This window comes from Chinchilla lanigera, unplaced genomic scaffold (assembly GCF_000276665.1).
Source record: "Chinchilla lanigera isolate Chin_1 unplaced genomic scaffold, ChiLan1.0 scaffold00091, whole genome shotgun sequence".
Taxonomy (NCBI): Eukaryota; Metazoa; Chordata; class Mammalia; order Rodentia; family Chinchillidae; genus Chinchilla; species Chinchilla lanigera.
The window spans coordinates 8,162,559-8,182,467 of NW_004955492.1; the positions used below are offsets into that span (position 1 = coordinate 8,162,559).

At 44.2% G+C, this 19,909-nt stretch overlaps 1 protein-coding gene and 1 pseudogene across 1 annotated transcript in view; one reads left to right on the forward strand and one right to left on the reverse strand.

The window, feature by feature from the left end:
- Galnt2 (polypeptide N-acetylgalactosaminyltransferase 2) overlaps window positions 1-19,909 on the reverse strand; it is a 140,810-nt gene that overhangs the window by 58,225 nt on the left and 62,676 nt on the right. The window contains exon 2 of the mRNA XM_005404995.2: window positions 10,494-10,587. Coding sequence (XP_005405052.1) covers window positions 10,494-10,587 — 94 coding nt within the window. The remainder of the gene's footprint in view (window positions 1-10,493; window positions 10,588-19,909) is intronic.
- LOC102013940 lies at window positions 5,202-5,513 on the forward strand (annotated as a pseudogene).

The following is a 19,909-nucleotide window of genomic DNA, read 5'->3' on the forward strand; positions in this document are numbered from 1 at the left end:
TAGACAGCTGTGTCATCCACTACCTGCAGGTGTCTGGGGAGGTTACGTATCTTACATGGGCAGGTCACACTGGGCTGGAAATTGAGCATCTCCATGGACTCAGGCTGTGGGATGCTCCACCCACAGCTCTTCATGCAAACTCTTCCTAGTATGGAGCTTCAGCAAATGTGCAGCTGCTCTGGGCAGGACAGAGTTGGCCCTGCCAGGAAAGCAGCCAGGGAAGTGAAAGGAATATATTTAAAATCAAAGGTCAGGTACTTAGATTTATTTTAATCTCTTGGTTGATCTCAAATTGAATGCAATTTTACTGTGCTGGAAAAAAAAAAAAAAAGTTTTTTCTCTCTAAAGCTCGTAACACTATACCACATAAGGGAAGACCAGGGCAAGGACAGGATTAGAAAAAAGTATACCCATTCCATTGCAAAGGCATGTACATAATACTTTATATTTGTTACTGGGTACCTAGTATGACAGAAAATTTTATTCACCTTTGCGAAACTGTTTCCTTAAATAAGGAATCCTAAGCAATTTATTAACAAGGAAAAAACAGGAAATTCAAAGCAGTGAAAAGCAATTTAAAAGTAAATCTAGTAGATGTTACAGGCGAAATATTTTTAAAATTATCTGTGTGATAAAAGATAGCTAAGAAAACAGTGCGAAATAGTTTTAAACATTAAAGTTCAATAGAAGCTGATTTGCATTAATGAAGTCTATACGTGGCTTGTAATCTTCATTTATGAATCTTTATATAGCTCTTTTCAGAATTTAAAAGTTCATCATTTTTCCTTTGTGCATTAGAGGGTCTAAATGTAATAAATGTAGCATGTTATACATGGTCCCTACCAGTCTCCTTTTTTATTTCAAAGGTTTTACACTTTGTAGAAGAATCACTGCTTGTCTACAAATGCATGCTTGGCTAACGATATACTCTATGATGACACTGTGTAGACCACAAGGCCAATGTGGACTGGCTTCCCCACCACTGTGCACGGCCTCACAGGACAGACAGTTCAGTCATGAGGAAAAGCACCCTGAGCCTCAACTCTCCCCCACGACTATTCATGTACCTTTTATGCAAGGTAGCGAATGTAAGAATGACAATCTGCTCTGAAATGCCACATCAACCAAGGGACAACAGCCCTTCCAGAACCATATCTACAGCCCTCCTGAAGGCCTCACCAGCCTGGCCGGTCCTTTTCCTTTGCATCAGTGATGACATCAGCTGGGTACATGGTCAGCTTCAGAGATGTAGCAGAGACAAGAAAGCACATGAAAGAAAAGAGGGGCAATTATGAGGGGAAATTTGTTTTCCATCCAAAGAACTTCTGTTGCACCCAGGGAAAAAGATGAGATTGGTTTCTATCAGATAAAAGTTCAAAATTCAAAAAAAAAGGGGTTACAAAACACTCAAAACCAGCACTGAAGAAATTTCAGTGGTTCTAAAAGAGTAGAGCTGAAGCAGAAGCCAGTATATAAGCCCCTGCTGGAGGGCTGAGCACTGGAGCTGGGTGGCAGATTGGGTGGGCAGTGCTCAGGAGATGATACAGCTGGTGGTCCTCACCCAGAGCCAGAGCCAGAGCCAGAGAGAAACACAAAGACAGAATCGAGGGATCTCAGAGCTAGAAAGCCTCTCCTTTTCAAGGAGGAGGAAAATGAAAGTCACTGATGACTCTGTAAGGCTAAGAAATAGGTGGTGTGACTGAACCTAACTAAAGACCTAGGTCAGTCCTCAGCCCTGGGCCCTAACCCTGGGCTTCCATGTTGCTTCTTTGTCTCCAAGTCAGTTCTAGCCCCGGCCCTTGCCCCCTAGCACTCGGGTCATGCGCTCAACCCCAGATCCCGAGCTCCAGGTCAGTCCTCGTCCTCAACACTGAACACCTAGTTCCCAAGCTGTCAGCCATGTTCCCAATCCAGGACTTGCAGCTGGGACTGCCAGTTTGGTGACATACTGTATCCAAATTCTAGATTCTACCCCAAAGCAAGGTGAACCAGGACAAGAGCACAGTAAGAGCAATAACCCAGACTTCTGCTGCCATGGCAGCCCTGGGAGCATAGTCTGCAGAGTAGGGCCACATGGGACCATCCCATGGGCACAGAAAGCCAAGGGGGGATGTTTTCTAGGATTGTCCTCACCCTTTCCAAGAGCTCATTTTAAAAATGCATCAGATAATTGTACTACTAATTTCTATTGGTTTATTGAAAGGAACAGTTAATGAAAGTGTAATTGTTTGATCAATCTTACATGCCTATATATGGTTATCTAAGTAACCACTTTAAAGATAACAATATGTAATATAACAACCATTGTTAATTTTCTATCACCTTGTTTTGAAATTCTGTATTATTTTTATTGTTTTTATGTTGTTTTATCTTTGTTTTTGTTATTTTGTTTTTGTTCTTTTCTTTTTAAAATAAAAAAAGTAAAAATGCATCAGAATGCATCAACACACCCATGTAGCCGCAGGTGCACACATTACTAGTAATTTGTTAACATATATGTAGGTGGTGGTCTGGACACTTCTGCCCCTTAGATGTATGGTCAGAAAGTAGGGGCTGCTAGCCTGGAAACTCTGCTGTCTTACCCTGGCCCTTTATCAGTGGGTTTTGTGGCCATAAAAATAGTCGATTCAGTGCCATGTTCTTCCACCTGTCTATCCACAGTGCAAGATGCCCAAGGCACAGACACAGGAAACCACAGAGCTTCCTGAAGTTCCCACTCACACACCGGAAACTGCTGTGGCTGGCAGTTCCTGCAGACCATAAAACTCTAGCTGTGTCCCTCTTGATTGGGAAAAAATACGTTCTTTAATCATAATATAATCTCTAAGAAAAAAATCATGTGTGTGATGCTTTAGTAAGAAAAAAGATTTCAACAGAAAAAGGGAAGAGAAAACCCTTTGGCAAAATAGAGAGAGAGTATATTTATCAAAAACTGCAACTCAAAAAAGTGGCAAATCAGTACATTGTTATCTCTCTGATAAGAAAATCAACTGCATATCATAGTTAAGACTGAAAACCAGAGTCAACATGCACACTGACCTGATTTTAAACAGAGTAGGATTCAATCTCTTATCTGGGACATGTCCTAAAGACAGCCTTTACCTCCCTCCTCTCTGTGCCTTAAAACCGACTGCGACTGGGTTTTTGGAGGTAACAGTCCACAGGAAGCCTCTCAGCAATCCACACAAAGTCCTGTCTATCAGGATGGGTGCTCCTGCCACCTGTGCACAGGAAGGAACTCTGTGGGGCTCCATGGCTTGTCAGATGCCGGAAGAGGGCAGGGAAGCAGACCCAACACACACAGATCACTCCTAGGTCCCTGGCAGGACATGCAGACACACCTCACTCACATCATATAGCTGGGACAGAGGAGGAGGAGGTCAACAAGGGAAGGGCCTGCATTTCAGGGTGCTTGTTTAACCCGAGGAAGGAGCAGAATCCACCATAGCAAACATCCCATGCACAGGCTTCTGGTTTTGGAGATGGCACCCAAGGAGCAGGAAATCTCTGCTCCATCCAAATAAGTAAAAAGCTGAAGAGACAGAAAAAAAAAAAAAAACAACAACCAACTCTTCTGAGATGCATTTAGAGAAGTGAGGCCCAAAATGGAAGAGACAGAGAGTGAATATGGAGAATTACAAGTTACCGAAGCAGAAAGCTCCTTGGAACCCAACCCAAAGCAGGAAAACTTTATTGTAGTTAGCCTGTTTACAAGGGTTCATTACAGATAATCCTGAGACTGAAACTCCAGAGCACCCAGTCCTAGAACACCCAGAAGCTTCAGCAGGTCATCACAGCAAACATCAGTATGGGGCAGAAAAAGGAAATACTGAAATATGCCATGGCATGGCCCTCAAGAGGAATGAGGCCTGTGGGGCCACAGCAGAGCCTGATTCACCAGGGAAGAGATCTGAAAGCTGTTCGTGAAAGTCTTGAGTCAGGGATCCAGGCTCAAGAGGACAGAGATCCCATCAGGGTACAAACACTCTCTCCACCGACGCCATGAAAGGCTACCTAATGGTGTCCTCCCACCCGCTCCACAAAGGAATTAGCATACATGATAAATGGCAAGAGACAGTCAGAAGAGAAAACAGTAATAGCAAGGGCACCTACTCCCATATATATATTTACATAAATATGCTGTGTATAAGTGAAATGAGTAGCAGTAATGGTGTCCTGGGAGGTGGGGGAGGAGGTGTCACCATGAGGTACACGCACCACCCTGGCATGCAGGTCACCCCAGGTCACTTGAATATGGACCTAGGTTACTTGTAATGCATTCTAAAAACTCTAGAACAGCTATTAAAGAAAGGTATTAAAAAGAAATGCAACAGATATGCTAAGAAAGAAGAAAAATGGAATCATCCTAAAGTATATCAAGAACAGAAAAGATAGAAAGAGCATAAAAAACAAAAGCAGGAACTAGAACAAGGGCAATGAACAGAAAACAATAACAAATATGGTAGACATTAATACAACTATCAATAATAACTTTAAACGTTGATTATTTAAGTATACCAAATAGGGCTGGAATGTTGCTCAGTAGTACAGCACTTGCCTAATGAACATGAGGCCCTGGATTCTATACCCAGCACTGCAAAAGTAAAAATTCTAAGTGAAAAATTTTAAAAATACAATAAAACAACACCAATTAAAAGATAGAGGTTGTCAGAATGGATCAAATACAAGTCAAATGTACATGCTGTCTATAAGAAATTCACCTTAGATATAAAAACACATACAGATTAAAAGTGAAAGGATAAAGATATACCATGTTTACTGCTAGTCAAAAAAAGTGTGAACAGCTATATTAATTTCTGACAGAGCAGACTTCAGAGCAAGGAAAAGCTTTCCAAGATAAACAGAAATATTTCATAATAAAAGGACCAATACTCAAGATATAACCACCCTTAACACATCTGCATCTAAAAACAGGACACTGAAATATGTGAGCAAAAACCCACAGAACTGCAAGAGGTAGATGGCCCACTACTGTAGCTGAAGACTTCCATGACTCCACTCAGGAGTGGCAGATCCACAGGCAGAGACATAGCAAGACACAGCTAAACTCAGTGCAGCAGCAATGAACTAGGTTTAACTGACATCTATAGACTGTTTCATCAAGCAGCACAAGATACACTCTCAACTGCTGATACCACCGCGGCTCGCTCGAGCCCTGGAAACTGCCCCCTCCTGGGGTCATGATGGGCAGCAAGATGGCGTCTGCCAGCCAGGTTGTCCAGGCAGCCAAGCCACACACACCATTAATAAGGTTTCCTCACAGAAGAGACAATCCTAAACCCAGTGTATCAGAAGCTTTGAGATCAGCAGGGATCCCATCTCACTCTTCTGTAATTTCACAGCATTCTAAGGGGAGTAAATCACTGGAGTTGCTGATGTGTCCAGGGCCACCAGACACTGCAGAAATAATAAAAGTGCTACCTCAGAAGCATAAAAGGAAACTAATATCTCAAGAGGAAATGGAGCTTATCCAACATGGAGGTCCTGAGTAATGATTGTGGCTGCAGTTTGTCATCAGACAAAAGAATTACCTTTATAATGAAGGACTTCCAAAATGACATGTGAAAAGTTGTATATTAAATAACCTTAATAAATATTTTGCAAAAAAATAAAAAAAGAAATATAGAAAAGTTAGATGGATACCTGGCTCTTCTAATTTATGTATCTTGGTCAGCTTCTCTGCAAGCTTACCTAATTGTTCATATACTTTATACTTATTAAAGCATACATTTGTAAGTGTTAAAAAAAAAAAAAAGATATACTTTCTCCTCAAACTGACAAAGAACGTTCTCTAAGACAGACACAATCTGGGACATAAAACACACCTCAGTAAAATTTAAAGGACAGAAATCATACAATGTCTGGTCTCAGATCAAAAAGGAATTATATTAGCTGGGTGTGGTGGCACATGCCTGTCATCCCAGCGTTCAGAAGGCTCAGGCAAGAGGATCACCATGAGTTCAAGGTCAGGCTGGGCTACACAGTGGGTTTAAGGCCAGTCTAAACTGCACATGAGACCCTTTCTCAAACAAACAAAAAAAAAGGAATTCTAGAAATATAGCTGGAAATTTTCCAAAATACTTAAAGAAATTAAATAACACATTTCTCAGTAACATAGGTCAAGGGAATCTCAAGAAAAAATTAAAACATTTTCAAAATTAATGAAAATTCTACAGGATACAATAAAAACAGTTCTTGCAAAAAATTACATCATCAACTTCAGTCAGGAATCTATACTTTCACTCTGAAAAAGAACTAGAAAAAGCGAAATTGAAATGAAAAGTAAGCAGGAGAAAATAATTAGTGCAAAAACCAATGTTAGTGAAAAGAGGAAATCAACAGAAAAATCAATCAAAATCAATAAAAATGATAAGCCTCTTGTCAGTGAGGCTCTTCTGAGTGAAAAAGGGAGAAGACACAAATTAATGTCAGAAGAAACTTTACTACAGATTCCATAGACATTAAAAACAATAGTATGAATAATTCTATGCCTCGAGGAAATGAATCAATTATTTTACAATCTGCCAAAACACAGGCAAGCAGAAATACATAATCTGAGTAAGTCTATATCTATTAAAGAAACTGAATCAGGAATTAATAACTTACAAAGACAAAGTACTAGATGTGTTCACAGGTATATTCCACCAAACGTCTAAGGAAGAAATTATACCAGTTCTCTACAATCTCTTCCAGAAAATGGGACAGTAAGTATTTCCTAACTCATTCTATGAGGTCAGCATTGCCCTAAACTAGACAAAGATGTTACTAGAGAACAAAACTACAGCCAGGTGAATAGTGATGCAAGCCTGTAATTCCAGCACCTGGGGAGGCTAAGAGGATCAGAAATTCAATCCTATCAGGCCATGTCTTTTAAGAAAAAAAAGAAAGCCAAAAAGAAAAAGGAAACAAAACTATAGAATAACATCTCTTGTGAACACAGGCAAAACTCCTCAACAAAATATTAGTAAATCAAACCCAGCAACGTATAGCATGGATTATAGATTTGTGGGATTTTTCCTAGCTCAGTGGGACTGGCTAGACAAAGACAAATCGATTCATGTAATCCATAACATCAACAGGTTAAAGAATAAAGTCATATGAGCCTATCAACAGATGCAGTAAAAGCATTCAACAAAACCCAGCACTTCTTCATGAGAGAAACTATCAGCAAACTAAGAATAGAGAAGAACTTCCTCAACTTGATAAAGAACATCTGCAACAAATCCACAACACCACAGTAATGGTGAGACACTCCCAACTGCCCCACTAGGATCAGGAACAAGGCAAGGGTGTCCCCTCTGACAGCTTCTTTTCAACGCTCCTCTGAAAGTCCTAGTTAATGTAGGAAAACAAGAAGAAACAAAAGGCACAGAGACTGGGAAGGGAAAAATAAAATTGTGTACAAAAATCTGAACAAATCAACAAAATATGTAGAAGCAATTATAGCAAGACTATAATACAAAGTTAATATACAAAAGTTGGTTTCCTATATTTAGCAAGAAACAAGTACAATTTGAAATTAAAAACACAATGTAATTTACTTAATACCACCCAAAAGTGAAATGCTTATGTTAAAATCTAATAAAATATACAGAAAATCTGTTTGAAGAAAACAACAAAACTGATGAAAGATATCAAAGAACTAACTGAAAAAGAGATATTCTGCGTTCAGATAGGAAGATACAATGTTGTCAAGATATTAGTTTTCCCAACTTGATCTAAGGTTTAATGCCATCCTGACCAAGACCCTAGCAAGTTGCTTTGCAGCTATCAATAAAGTGATTCTAAAGTTCACAATAACCTACACAGTGCAGTATTGGAAAACAAAACAAACAACAACAAAGAAATCCAGAAGTGCCGATGCTGTCTTAAAGAAGAAAAAAGCCAGAGGATTGACCCTAGTCTAATTCAAGATACTGTAAGGTTACAATTACCTCCATAGTGCAGTATCGGAAAACAAAACAAAACAAACAACAACAACAACAAAAACCTCAAATGAACTGAACAGAAAGCCCAGAGAAATATACATATAGTCAGCTGATCTTTGATAAAGTATCAAAATAAATACAATGAAGCCTGTCATGGTGGCGCACGCCTGTAATACCTGTATTCAGGAGGCTGAGGCAGGAGGATTGCTAGGAGTTCAAGGCCAGCCTGGGCTACAAAGTGAGTTCAAGGCCAGCCTGAACTACACAGTGAGACCTTGTCTCAAAAAAGCAAAAAAAAAAAAAAAAAACCAAAAAGAAATACAAGGAATAAGATACTTCCAAGAAATGTTCCTGGACCGAGTGGACATACACAGGCAAATGCATGGATCTAAACTTTACATCCCTCACAAAAACCTAAACTATAAAACTCCTAGAAGGTAACAAGAAGAAAGTCCAGGTGACCTTGTTTTTATAACTTTTTAAAGACAACACCAAAGGCATGACCCATGAAAGAAACAACAGATGCGCTAGACTGCAATAAAATCTAAAGTTGCTCTACAAAAGACATTAGACCAAGCGAATGAGAAGATATGCTACACAAGGAAAAAATATTTTCAAAAAGCATATGATAAAGGACTTTTACCCCATGTTACGGTTTGTGTCTAGATGTCCCCCCAAAGCCTCATCTGGTCATAGCATTTTTCAGAGGTAGCTGAACCTAGAGTGTGTGATTGACTCGTGGTGCAATGCTGGGATTAAGGCTGTGACTCCTATACCCACAGCCTGCATACAATACAATGGACAGAAAGCTCTAGCACTCCCTCTCTCTCTCTCTCACTGCTTTTGCTGTCTTCTGCCTGCCATGAATTGCTCTCCTCCATGAAGCCACCTACCTTAGAGCCAGTCGATTACGGACTGAAACCTCTACAAACTATAAGCTAAATAAACCTTTCCCGCTTTAACTGTGGGTCTCAGCAATGAGAAATATAACTAAGACACCCCAGTACATTTATATACAAAACTCTTAGAACTCAACAGAATAAAAACCAAAGAACTCAGAACATGGGCAAATGACTGAAACACATCACCAAAGATATACCAGACTGCAACTTAAACTACAGTGAAATACTACTACACACTTGCACATAAAAAAATCTAGAACACTGACAACACCAAATGCTGGTAAGAGTGCAAAATGGAGCAGCCACTTTGGAGGGCAGTCTGGCAATTTCCTCCAAAACTGAACATATTCCTACCATATGTTGTGCTCCCTGATATTTACTGAAATGATTTAAAAACTTATGCCTACACAAAAACCTGCACACAGATATTTATAGTAGCTTTATTCATAATTGCCCAAACTCAGAAGCAACCAACATGTCCTTTACAAGGTGAATGGAAAAATAAGCTGTGGTACATCTAGACAATGCAATATTATCCAGCACTAAAACTAAATGTGCCACACAGAGAAACCTTAAGTACAAGAAGCCAATCTGAAAAAGCTCCCTAGTATATGATTCCAATTGTATGATATCCTGGAAAAGGCAAAAGCACAGAGACAGTAGAAAGACCTCTGGTTGCTGAGACTGAGAGAAGGGATAAACACAGGGAGCACTCAGGATTTTCAGGGCAGTGAAACTGTTCTGTGATGCTACAGTGATGGCTCCATTTGTCATAACTTGTCTTAGTTTCTTTCTCACTGCTGGAACAATATACCTGACACCCACAAGTTAAAGGAGGAAAGGTGTACTTTAGATCACAGTTTGTAGAGATTTTAGCCTACAGTTGCCTGGCTCCAAAACAGGACGGCATGGCAAAGGGACACGGCAGAGGAGAAAGAGCTCATGGACAGGCAGGCAGGAAGCAGCAAGTCTTCCTTCTTCTCTTCCTTTCTATTCCATCCAGACCTACTGGTTGGTGCCACCCACACCAAGGATGGGTCTTCCCTCTTTGGTAAGTCCCTCATCCACATGACAGCTATGATAAGCCCATCAGTGGACTAATCTGGTATCAAGTCACTCTCAAAAGTCCTACTCATGACTGCATGAAGCTTTTGGGGGGACATCTAGATATACACCATAACATAATCCAAAGAACATATACCACTAAGCATGAGCCATGGTGTGCACTCCAAGTCATAGCCTGGAGGCCACGTGGGTCTGTGGACTGTCACAAATATCCCTCTCTGTGCAGGATGTAAAAAGTGAGGGAAGCTGTACCGTGGAAGGACAGGGAGCACATGGAAACCCTCCATACCTTCCTCCATTTTGCTGCGAACCTAAAACTGCCCTAAAACATAGTCTGTCTTTTAACATTTCATGAACGAGCACATACATTCTATGTTTTGTTTTACTCTATTTTTGCTTTCAACAAATCTGGGTCACCTCCCACTAAACTTTTAATCTTACCACCCGCAAATGGAGCTGACGAAAGAAAAGCAAAGCAGTGCCCTAAGCCATGTCCAGCTGGCTCTTAGAACCCAAGCTCCACACCTTATACTCAGGCCACTCGCAGTGACATGGGCACAGGGCCCTGGTATAGTACCTGGAGGGAGGGTCTCCATGCTCTGTGCTTTCTCATCTCCATTGCTGTGGTGAAGGTCTTTCTTTTTAATAGGGTCAATTTCATTCCAGTCCTCCTGGGGAAACAAACACACCAAGTAAGTCTGTTGGTTCTGAACACACCTTCAATCGTCAGTTCCATGCATTCTGTGTCTTCTGATACCAGCTCTGGAGACACACAGTGAACAGGGAAAGCCCATCCTAATGACCCCACTGCAGAGTCATTAGGTGGTCAAGATGCATGGGGGTGGCCTTTCCACCATGGAAGGATTTCGGCAGAACTCCCAGTGCTCTGAAGGTAAGGAAGACAAGGATACAGGTGGCCAAAGGCTCTGAATGCTGGTGGTTCTCTGGCCCTCAGATGGTGTATAGCTCCTCCCCTGGGTCCCTCTGAACTCCACCAGAAGTGTTAACAGACCTTATTTAATCCCACTGCCTAGACACAGCGCGAGGTCCCAGGGGTCACAGCAGGACTGCCATGGAACAGAGCTGCAGCTAGGGCCCAGTGCAAAACCTGAGCAAGACCTGCGTTCTGATGGAATTCATGCCACTCATCTGGGCGAACAATTTGCTCTAATTTATCAACATTAAGTAACAGCTCCATGGCCACAGAACTAAATGCATTTTCCACTCACTTGAGTCTGATTTCTGTGAGTAAAATAAGAAAGGTTTCTATTAGTAATCCAAATCAGAAACATCCCATGGGCACAGCACTGCTGTCTGATCATTTCCTGAGCAGACATCCCTGGATGCTGCCCTCTGAGGGCTCTACCAGCTGGCCACGGGTCCTGGCACCCACTACCCTCGAGACCACTGTGGGCTGTGTGCCCTTCGTGGTACTGGCTCTCTGACACGTACAGCAGTATCTGCAAGGGGTGGTCCTCAGGGCCTGGGCTAGGGGCCTGCGCCACAGGTTGCTCTGCCTTTCTGCTTGAAAGGTACACTAACTAGAGGGAAGCCAGCCCAGAGACCCTTCAGCCTTTCCTCCTGTGGCCTCCACAGTGTGTTGACCGAGCTTGGCAGGAGGGCACCCAAGACAGAATCAGGGCCCCAAGGCTCCCGGCCTTGCTACTGGGCTTGAGGCCTCTTCTCAAGCCCTCAGGCTCCCTGTACTTTAAAAGGCCCAAACACACACAGTAACAAGTGTACTGAAATACATTCGTATCCCCATTTAAAAATGTTTTTGCTCTAAAAAAATTCTGAAAAGATATGTGTAACTAGCTTTTGAGACTATTTGGTTATAAATAAACTTCCAATTTACTACTGGCAATGATTCCACAGCAGCCCTGGTGAATTGCAGCAGTGAGGGAAGCTAACTGACCAACAGGCCTCACAGCAGAAGGACTCTGTGTGAAGACTAAATCAGCAGGTTTAATGAAGCTGCCAGAGCCATGCTGGTGAACTTTTAATTAAGCACTGATTTTTATTTTGTCACTTGCTTGTTGTATTTTGTGGCTGATAATTTTCCCCCATAGGCATCTGGCTTCCAACATACACTGTCTACTGAATCAAGCTATTTAACCTTATAGTCAAGCAAAACCAAAAGCCAATCTTGCCCCTGGGGCTGTGACTCTATAATCAAGTCATTATCTCTGGCATTTACCAAATCAATCTTTTCAGGTCAACTATCAGCTTTTTTAAAAAGTCAGCATTCCCCCCCACCTCCCTTTCTCAGCCCTCCCCAAGAGCCACACCCACCACAAACTCAAGCTGTGCAGAAGACTAGGCAGGAGGACTAGCACTCTGCATGAGCACTGCTCAGCCAGCAGCAACCCCGGCACTTCATAACTCCTGCCTTACAACGAGGACTCCAGAAAGGTTAAACAACTTGTCTGGGTCACACAGCTGCTAAGAGGCTGAAGCGAGTCTCTGAGAAGTAATATGAGTGGCCGATGGTAGGGCCTGATGAGGCTGGCTATGGTCTAGACCCCCCAGGGAACCTTAATTTCAGGAGGTGGCCCTGGGGCTCTGGATACACACATCATTCATGTGGTGAGCAGAGATCAGAGGGATAGGCGTGTGGACCAAGCACAGCCAGCCAGCCAGGAGGAGCCCACGCTGGAGGGACTTGGGAATGAAGGAGGTGCAGTGTGGCTCTGGTTAGGCCTGGCCAATGCCGTGGAGCCTCTGTAAATTACCAGCTTCTTTGAAACTGCCTTGGCCCAGTGGGCCCAGCACTCTCGGAAGCAGATGAGTTCATTGGCACTTGGAGCTCTTTCATAATCACTACCTGTGCCAAGCACATGGTATTCAAGAGGATCCCAAGCCCTAGGCAGGTACCAGAGTTGTCCCATATTTCTCCTGCTTCCCCAGAGCACAAAGTGTAGCTGCTCAAAAACAAGTGCAGCTGAAAAGAGCCCTTGTCCTGCATACTGCTCTCACTGGCTCTGCCCACTCCCCAAGGGAAGGTGTCTCCACAGCCCTCCCACAATCACACGCACCAGCTCTGCCTAAAAACGGCAAGGGGCCAGAGGCAAACATACAGAGAAGGCCCTCACACCTGGGATCCACTGCCATCCAGGCTGGCCACCAAGCTGAGTGCTCTCTCCCTTTAGATGGGAAATGACACAGTGACTGATAGGTCCTCTTTGCTGTGACAAGTGTGAACTGGTTGAGATTAGAAAAGGACTGTGTGGTTTACACTGGATCAGAAGCTGCGATGAATTCAAAGTCTATAATCCTGTAAGCTTGCTCTGGTTGCCAGCACATAGATCAGGCTCTGCTCTGTCTCCCGACCGTCAAAGAGTGTGCAGAATGACTTACCACAGGGAGACGAGCTGCACCAGAAACATGAACAGAAGAGAGGACCAGAAGTTCTCACAGAAAGCTGAGCTCTGCTGGGGAGATTGTGCCAGAGGTCTGGGATTTGCTGCCAGCCAAATCAAGAAACATCATGTGGAGAAGGCTGCTGGCTGTGTGCCTTTACCACATGAACCAGAGTGCCGGACACATCCACGTGCCACCCCCAGAATAAGCCAGATGGCCTGAACTAGGGCACTGGGATTCTTTCCCAGACAATGAGAACTTGAGCCTCTCCCCTCTCACTAACTAACTTACCACCCTGGTAGTTACGGTTATCAGATATCTGCATATGGTCCTGTCCACACCGTTCTTACATGGTGCACAGAAGAAGCAGTCTAAGTCAGAATTAAGGCCCTGTGTGAAACCCACAGAATGGACTAGCAACTCTTCTCACTGTCAGGATTAGATGGCACAGGTGCCATACGCCCTGTCTCCAAGCACATACCATGCCAATGACGTTTTACTGACACTGTCTTCAGAAACTGCAGTTAAGTAACTGAATTCATTATTAAAAGAATATCCTTCATTATAATTCCAGCTACAATTGTATCTGTTCAGAAATAAGGATAAATAAAAGTGAGCATGACCACTACCAGAGGCCTCCATAGCCTCCAAGAGACCTCTCCACAGGGCTGTTCATTGTGACCCAACACAGTGGCTGGCTCCCCATACAGGGGACAGCGAGGTACACCAAGAGCAAGGAGACACCAAGGGTCTAATATGACCTAGTCATTGTCCTTCCGGCCATCTCATCAAATGGTCCCTATGCCCAGTGCCCCATGGAGAAGAAGAACTCGATTCTATCTTTCAGAAGAGGGCCATGAGAACACTGGTGCATAGCTTACCTAAAGCCAGTATGTTTACCAATGCCGTAAGACTCCGTGGTAGCGGAGATCTGTCCAGACCACCCTAGGCGGGCGGACTGCTGCTGTGCTAGAAAGCTACTCATGCACAGAGCCTAAGAACTGAGTTACAGAGGCTAGTTTTTCCCACACTGACCCCTGAGTCCAACATAAAGATAATCACCACCTGTGCTAACATGTCTGAACTATGAAACACCACACAAAAACATGCTTACACACACAAACCAGGTGAAAATCAAAGAGTAAACGCCACATATGCTGTTAAATGGCCAAGGCTGCCTTCATATAATTTAAGTGGCTAACATATTTTTAAACAGAGGTATAAAAATATTACTATGGAAGAAAAAAGAAAATAGGCTGTTTTTAAGTCTGCCCTTCTGAAATACATTCTGTCACAGTTAAATTATTTCAGCTACTAGCCCATATGCTCAGATACAGATTAGAAGAAGAAACCAAAAATAACCCCAAGTGACAATTTGATTCCTTTCTCATCAACTGTCTACCTGTCACTGTTAGTTCATGACTGGCCAGTAATCACCACCATGGCAAATCCAAACTGCAACGCTTTTTAAAAAGCCAGGTCAAGGGGCTGGGGATTTAGCTCAGCAGCAAAGCGCCTACCTGGCAAGCGCAAGGTCGTGAGTTCGGTTCCTGGTACCGGAGAAAAACCAAAAAAAAAAAAAAAAAGCCAGGTCAGCAGACAAGGTAAAGAGAGGTGACCACGTAGATTTCCCTCTCAAAAGGAGACACTTACTGACAAACTAAGCTCAAACTCACCGAAATACGGTTCACTCAAAAGGATTTAAGGTAGATCAGCAGGAAGCTGAGAACAAGAACTCAGTGACCAGCCACAGTCACCTTCAAGGGGTCCATGGAGCCTCTGGAGGACCACTGGCAGTGCCCTGCTCCTCAAAGCGTGTGCTCGCTAAGGAGGTGCAGAGGATACCTGCAAGGCCTCTCAGAGAGGCTGCCTACTGCCACACTGTCAACAGCCCAGTGGCCACTCTTTTGGTAGAGTATACAATAACTAGCCACCCACCAGACTGAGAAGGGGTTTCAGACTCCCCAGGAGAGGCTCTGCAGCTGGACACTGCAGATCACCCAGAAGCTCTGCAAATCGTCTCTCAAGACCAGTGGCCCTTCCTCTGCACACAAGGGTCTCTTACTGCAGAGAGGAGACTGGATTTTGCTCTAAATGAAGGATCCCACTGAAAACAGTGGCTTAGCTGAGGAGGAAGAGTGGTACCTCCTTCCTTACCACCATGGGTATAGAAAGGGAACAGACCTTAGCAGCCACAGACACAATTTACAGATCCCTCAAATTGCTCTAAAGCCTTGTCTGACATCACAGTGGTGGGCAAGGTAGGAGTGATCCCTCCCACTCTGTGTGAGGGGGGGAACAGCTGAAGGGACAACAGATGCCTTAACTGTTTCCAGAACCTTCACTGGGCCAAGAATCAAAGGACATAAAGACTGAATCAGGGTGTGGGCCGAGCAAAGATAGACAGAAAGGCCCAGTTCCAGGGTTGGTCCAGCCCCAGTCATGAGATCACTACACTGAGGACAGGATCCAGGCTTCGGGTCTCTGAGACGGTCCCAGGTGGCTCAAGGGCACAGCCAGCAGTTAAAATCCCCATCTTACCCACACACACAGGCACTCACTTGGCTCCTGCCTGGTTGGTGATACTTCCCCTGGGCTCAAATTCAAACCACTTCACATATATGTCCTCATTCACAAAGAAGAAACGCATGATGATAAAAATCACCCCTTGCCTCTGTTACCTGTGCTCAGAGAAAAACAAGAAATACCACACAGTCCTGGTGTCAAGGTTACAACCTACAGGTGTTGCTGGCCCTCTTTCTTTTTTTTTTTTTTTCCAGTACCGGGAATCAAACTCACAACCTTGAGCTTGCCAGGCAGGCGCTATGCTGCTGAGCTCAATCCCCAACCCCGACCCTCTTGACCACGAACCCTGCTAACATGTAGACAATCTAGTATGCTGTCCTGTATTCACGCCATTTGTAGTAAACTACTTTCATCAGCCAAAATCTTCCCCTCCAAATCTCTGCAGCCACATTCAGATGCAGTGGCACCAGTAACCCAGCCCACTGAGTCCAGAACTTCTGGCACCTGAAACGTACCAGGTAGCGTTTGGAAGAGTACTGGCATGGCTGGTCTGTCTCCATCAGCCCAGACAACTCTGGTGCCTCTCTAGGCTTCAGTTTCCTGATATGTAACATGGTAATTAAAAAGCAACAATCCTGTCCCTGAGAGGATATACTGACAGGACTCCACAACCACAAGGTATGATACAACAGAGACACTGGGCTCCATCCCCAAGGCCATCTGTATTAGCTTTCTCAACACTGACATATAATGCCCAGCACTTAAAGAAGGAGAGGTTTAATTTGCTCTCAGTTTCAGTCCATGATAGGCTGGCTCCAAGGCAGAGATGTCATGGCAGAAGGACATGGTAGAGCAAAGCTGCTTAGTTCATGGTGACCAGGATGCAAGAGTGGCAGAGCCGAAGTGGTGGGGGGCCAGACATAGATCCCAAGGGCACACTTCCAAGACCCACTTAGACATAACTAGAAGCAAGCTTCACTAACCCCAGGTTGGACCCTAAAGCCATCAAGTTGAAACTAACCCAAGTACAACCAAAAATGCAATAATCCCTTTCCAAAAGGCTCAACAGTTCCAGCATTTTTCACAAGTCCAGGTCCAAGTCCCAATGGTACAACTTCTTCCTTTCCTATCTACAAACAGTTCATTCAATGACTTGTTGAAAATGTTTATTTCACTTCTATGGTCTTCATCTCCTGAACCAATAACTCAGTCTAACTATGAAAAAAATATTTTAAAAATTCTACAAAATCCTTGATCAGGACTTCTCTAAACTGTCAAGGTCATTTAAAAAAAAAAAAAAAAAACAAATGAACAAAACCACAGAAGGAAAGTCAAAGAAACGGTCACAGTCAAGATCAAGAGGAGCCTGAGAAGAAAGGAAGACTGAATGCAGTGTCCTGGATCTGAGTGTGGGCAGACAGAAGGGTGGGGGCCACTCAGGAATCTCAATAAAGCAGGAAGTGGGGTAACAGTAATATATCTATATTGGTTCTCTGACACAAATGCACCCTACTAATGCAAGATTTTAGTGACTAGGAAACCGGTTATTTGGGTATTAAAGAACTCTACAATGCTCCCAATCTTCCTCTAAATTTAAAGTTTAAAAGAAAAACTACCAATAAAATATGTGTGCACAGATTTTATTTACATAAAAGGAAAATAATTTCATTCAACGTTCTTGGGCTAACTCCTGTGAACTATGTGTTTCTGGGGTGCCTGACATTTTTTAATGGCAGTTTTAAGCCCTTTGCAATTCCTTTCCCTTCAAGGGAACTAAGGTATAAGTCACTTGGTAAGTGCTCACTTTAAAACCAATTCTGCCATGAGGATGATTAGCCAGCTTTAGGAGACATGTGGGCAAGGCCTCAGAGTAATCTATTTTACAACATAATCCTCCTTCCTGAGCAATTCACTCAAACTCGCATGCCCACAGTAGATGACCCACGGAGAGGACAGCTGGAGTGAAAAGAGCACAGGCAGCCATCAACATGCAGCCTTTTCTTACTCCAGCTCTAAGTAGGAGTACATGACACAGGTCAGTTCTGGCACCCCTCCTGAAGGCAGGAAGCAGCCCCCACAGAGAGCTAGGCACCTGCCACTCCATGAGCCCGAGCCCACTCTGTATCACTTCCTCCTAAGCATGAACACAGAACAGCTCTCCTGTGGGGGAATCAGGATCCTGTGTGATGGGGGGACCCATAGGAGCCCACCACCCTGCAGGGGGATATCAGATAAAGCCTTTTTCTCAACTGCAGTCCACTCCTTGCTCTGGGCTTCCCAATTTTAGCTGAAATACACTCTCTTTAAAAAAATGATACATGTTGGCAAACTTGACTAAACTGTCTTTTCACAAGAACAAAGGTGTTTTAGTAAATTATTTCCCCTATGACTTAGGTAAAAATCAATCGTATTTTAAAGTGAAAAGGTAATAATTCTCAGTAGGTGAGAGGAAACATGGTGGGAGGCTGAGCTAGCAGTAGCACCTAGAGATGCTGACGGAGCCCAGGGCAGCAGCACAGCAGCTAGCAAGGGAGTGGACTGCATTCTTGGTGGGCCATGTCTACAACCCAGCAGCATCCTGACTCCCTATCCCACCTGCACCCCTCTACTTCCCACTTCCAACCCCCCATAATTAACACCAAGATTCTGTCCCATGAGGCAACAGCCAGAGTGCCATGTCCATGCCCGCACAAAGCTGCCCCCTCTACTGCTGCCCACAAGCTGATTGGGTCCCAAGGCCATGCTACAATGTGACCTTGTTCCCAGCAGGCGTCTCTACAGAGGCCACGGCCCTACAGCCTGGCCAGCTCTGTGAGCTGAAGCAGAACCACTACAGGTCATCCATCTACAAACAATATGACAGGATCCCCAAGGGCCAGGGGTGACAAACTAAGTGGAAAAACTTCTAAGCATTTTCCCTCAGATCCAGGAGGCTGGCTTGGACACCAGGGCACACAGCCCTGCATGCACAGGAGAAACTGATATTTGCTACACACCTACCCACAGTGCTGGCCTGGCCCACTGTGCCCTTTCACTCCCCGTGACCCCATTAGGTCACACACAGCAGTCTCCCGGCTTGGGTGCCCCTTACAGCCAGCATCCCCTTTTCACAGGCAGGAACCCAGTCCCTGGAACCCATCACAGTGAGGCCTGCCTGTTGGAAGGAAAAAGGCAGGGAAATCAGGGGAGAAAGGACGCCTTCCCAAAGCTGCCCAGGGAGAGACCGGCAGGACCACAGCATCCCAGCATGGGCCGTGGCAAGATGTGTATGTGCTTGGCTGGCTCCTGGGCTCCCTCCCACCTGTGCTGCCAGGGCATCCTGCAATCAGCCAGGTTGTGCAGCCTGAGTGTTGGTGAAGGAGGCATGTGAAAAAACCCCAACTCATCCTGCCCTGTCTGTCAGGAAGCAAAACGACAGGTCTATATGGGTCTTTTAGAAACACAATGAATGTGGTAAAAGACCAGAAACGCCCATGTGAGGCCCTCCCCCCTTGCAAAAGGAAAACCTGCACCCAAGGAGACTTGGTGAGGCTGCAGGGGACACTTCTGGAGAACAAGTTATAGTAAATGGACATGAATTGCTTCTTTTCATTCATTTACAACTAACATGCCCTCTTTAACATTCTCTTTTTTGGCAGTCCAGGGCCTACTAGCTAATCTCCATTCCTCATAGGACTGTGTTTTATTAAGTCCAAATTCTCCTTCCACAAAGGATCAGTGTCTCCTAGGTCCATCTTACAGACAAGTGAGCACAGGAGAGATCCCATTTCCACCACACTAAGCATAACAGCCATCCCCAAATACGACAGATATGAATCAGAATGCCACAGAAACTTCTACCCCTAGGAGGATCACCAAGTTTAAGCTCAACCTGGGCAATTTAGGCACTTAGGAAGATCCTGGCTCAAAATAAAGAAAGGATTGGAATTCAGGGCCTGGTGGTACATGCCTGTAATCCCAACATGTGGGAGGCTAAGCCAACCTGAGCTAGTGTCACCTGGTCTCCCCGCTAGCTGGAGGGGGGTCAGTGCTGGGAGTGTAGCTCAGTGTGAAAGCCCCTGGGTTCAGTCCCCAGTACAACAAAAGAGGAAAGGAGCGGGAAGGGAA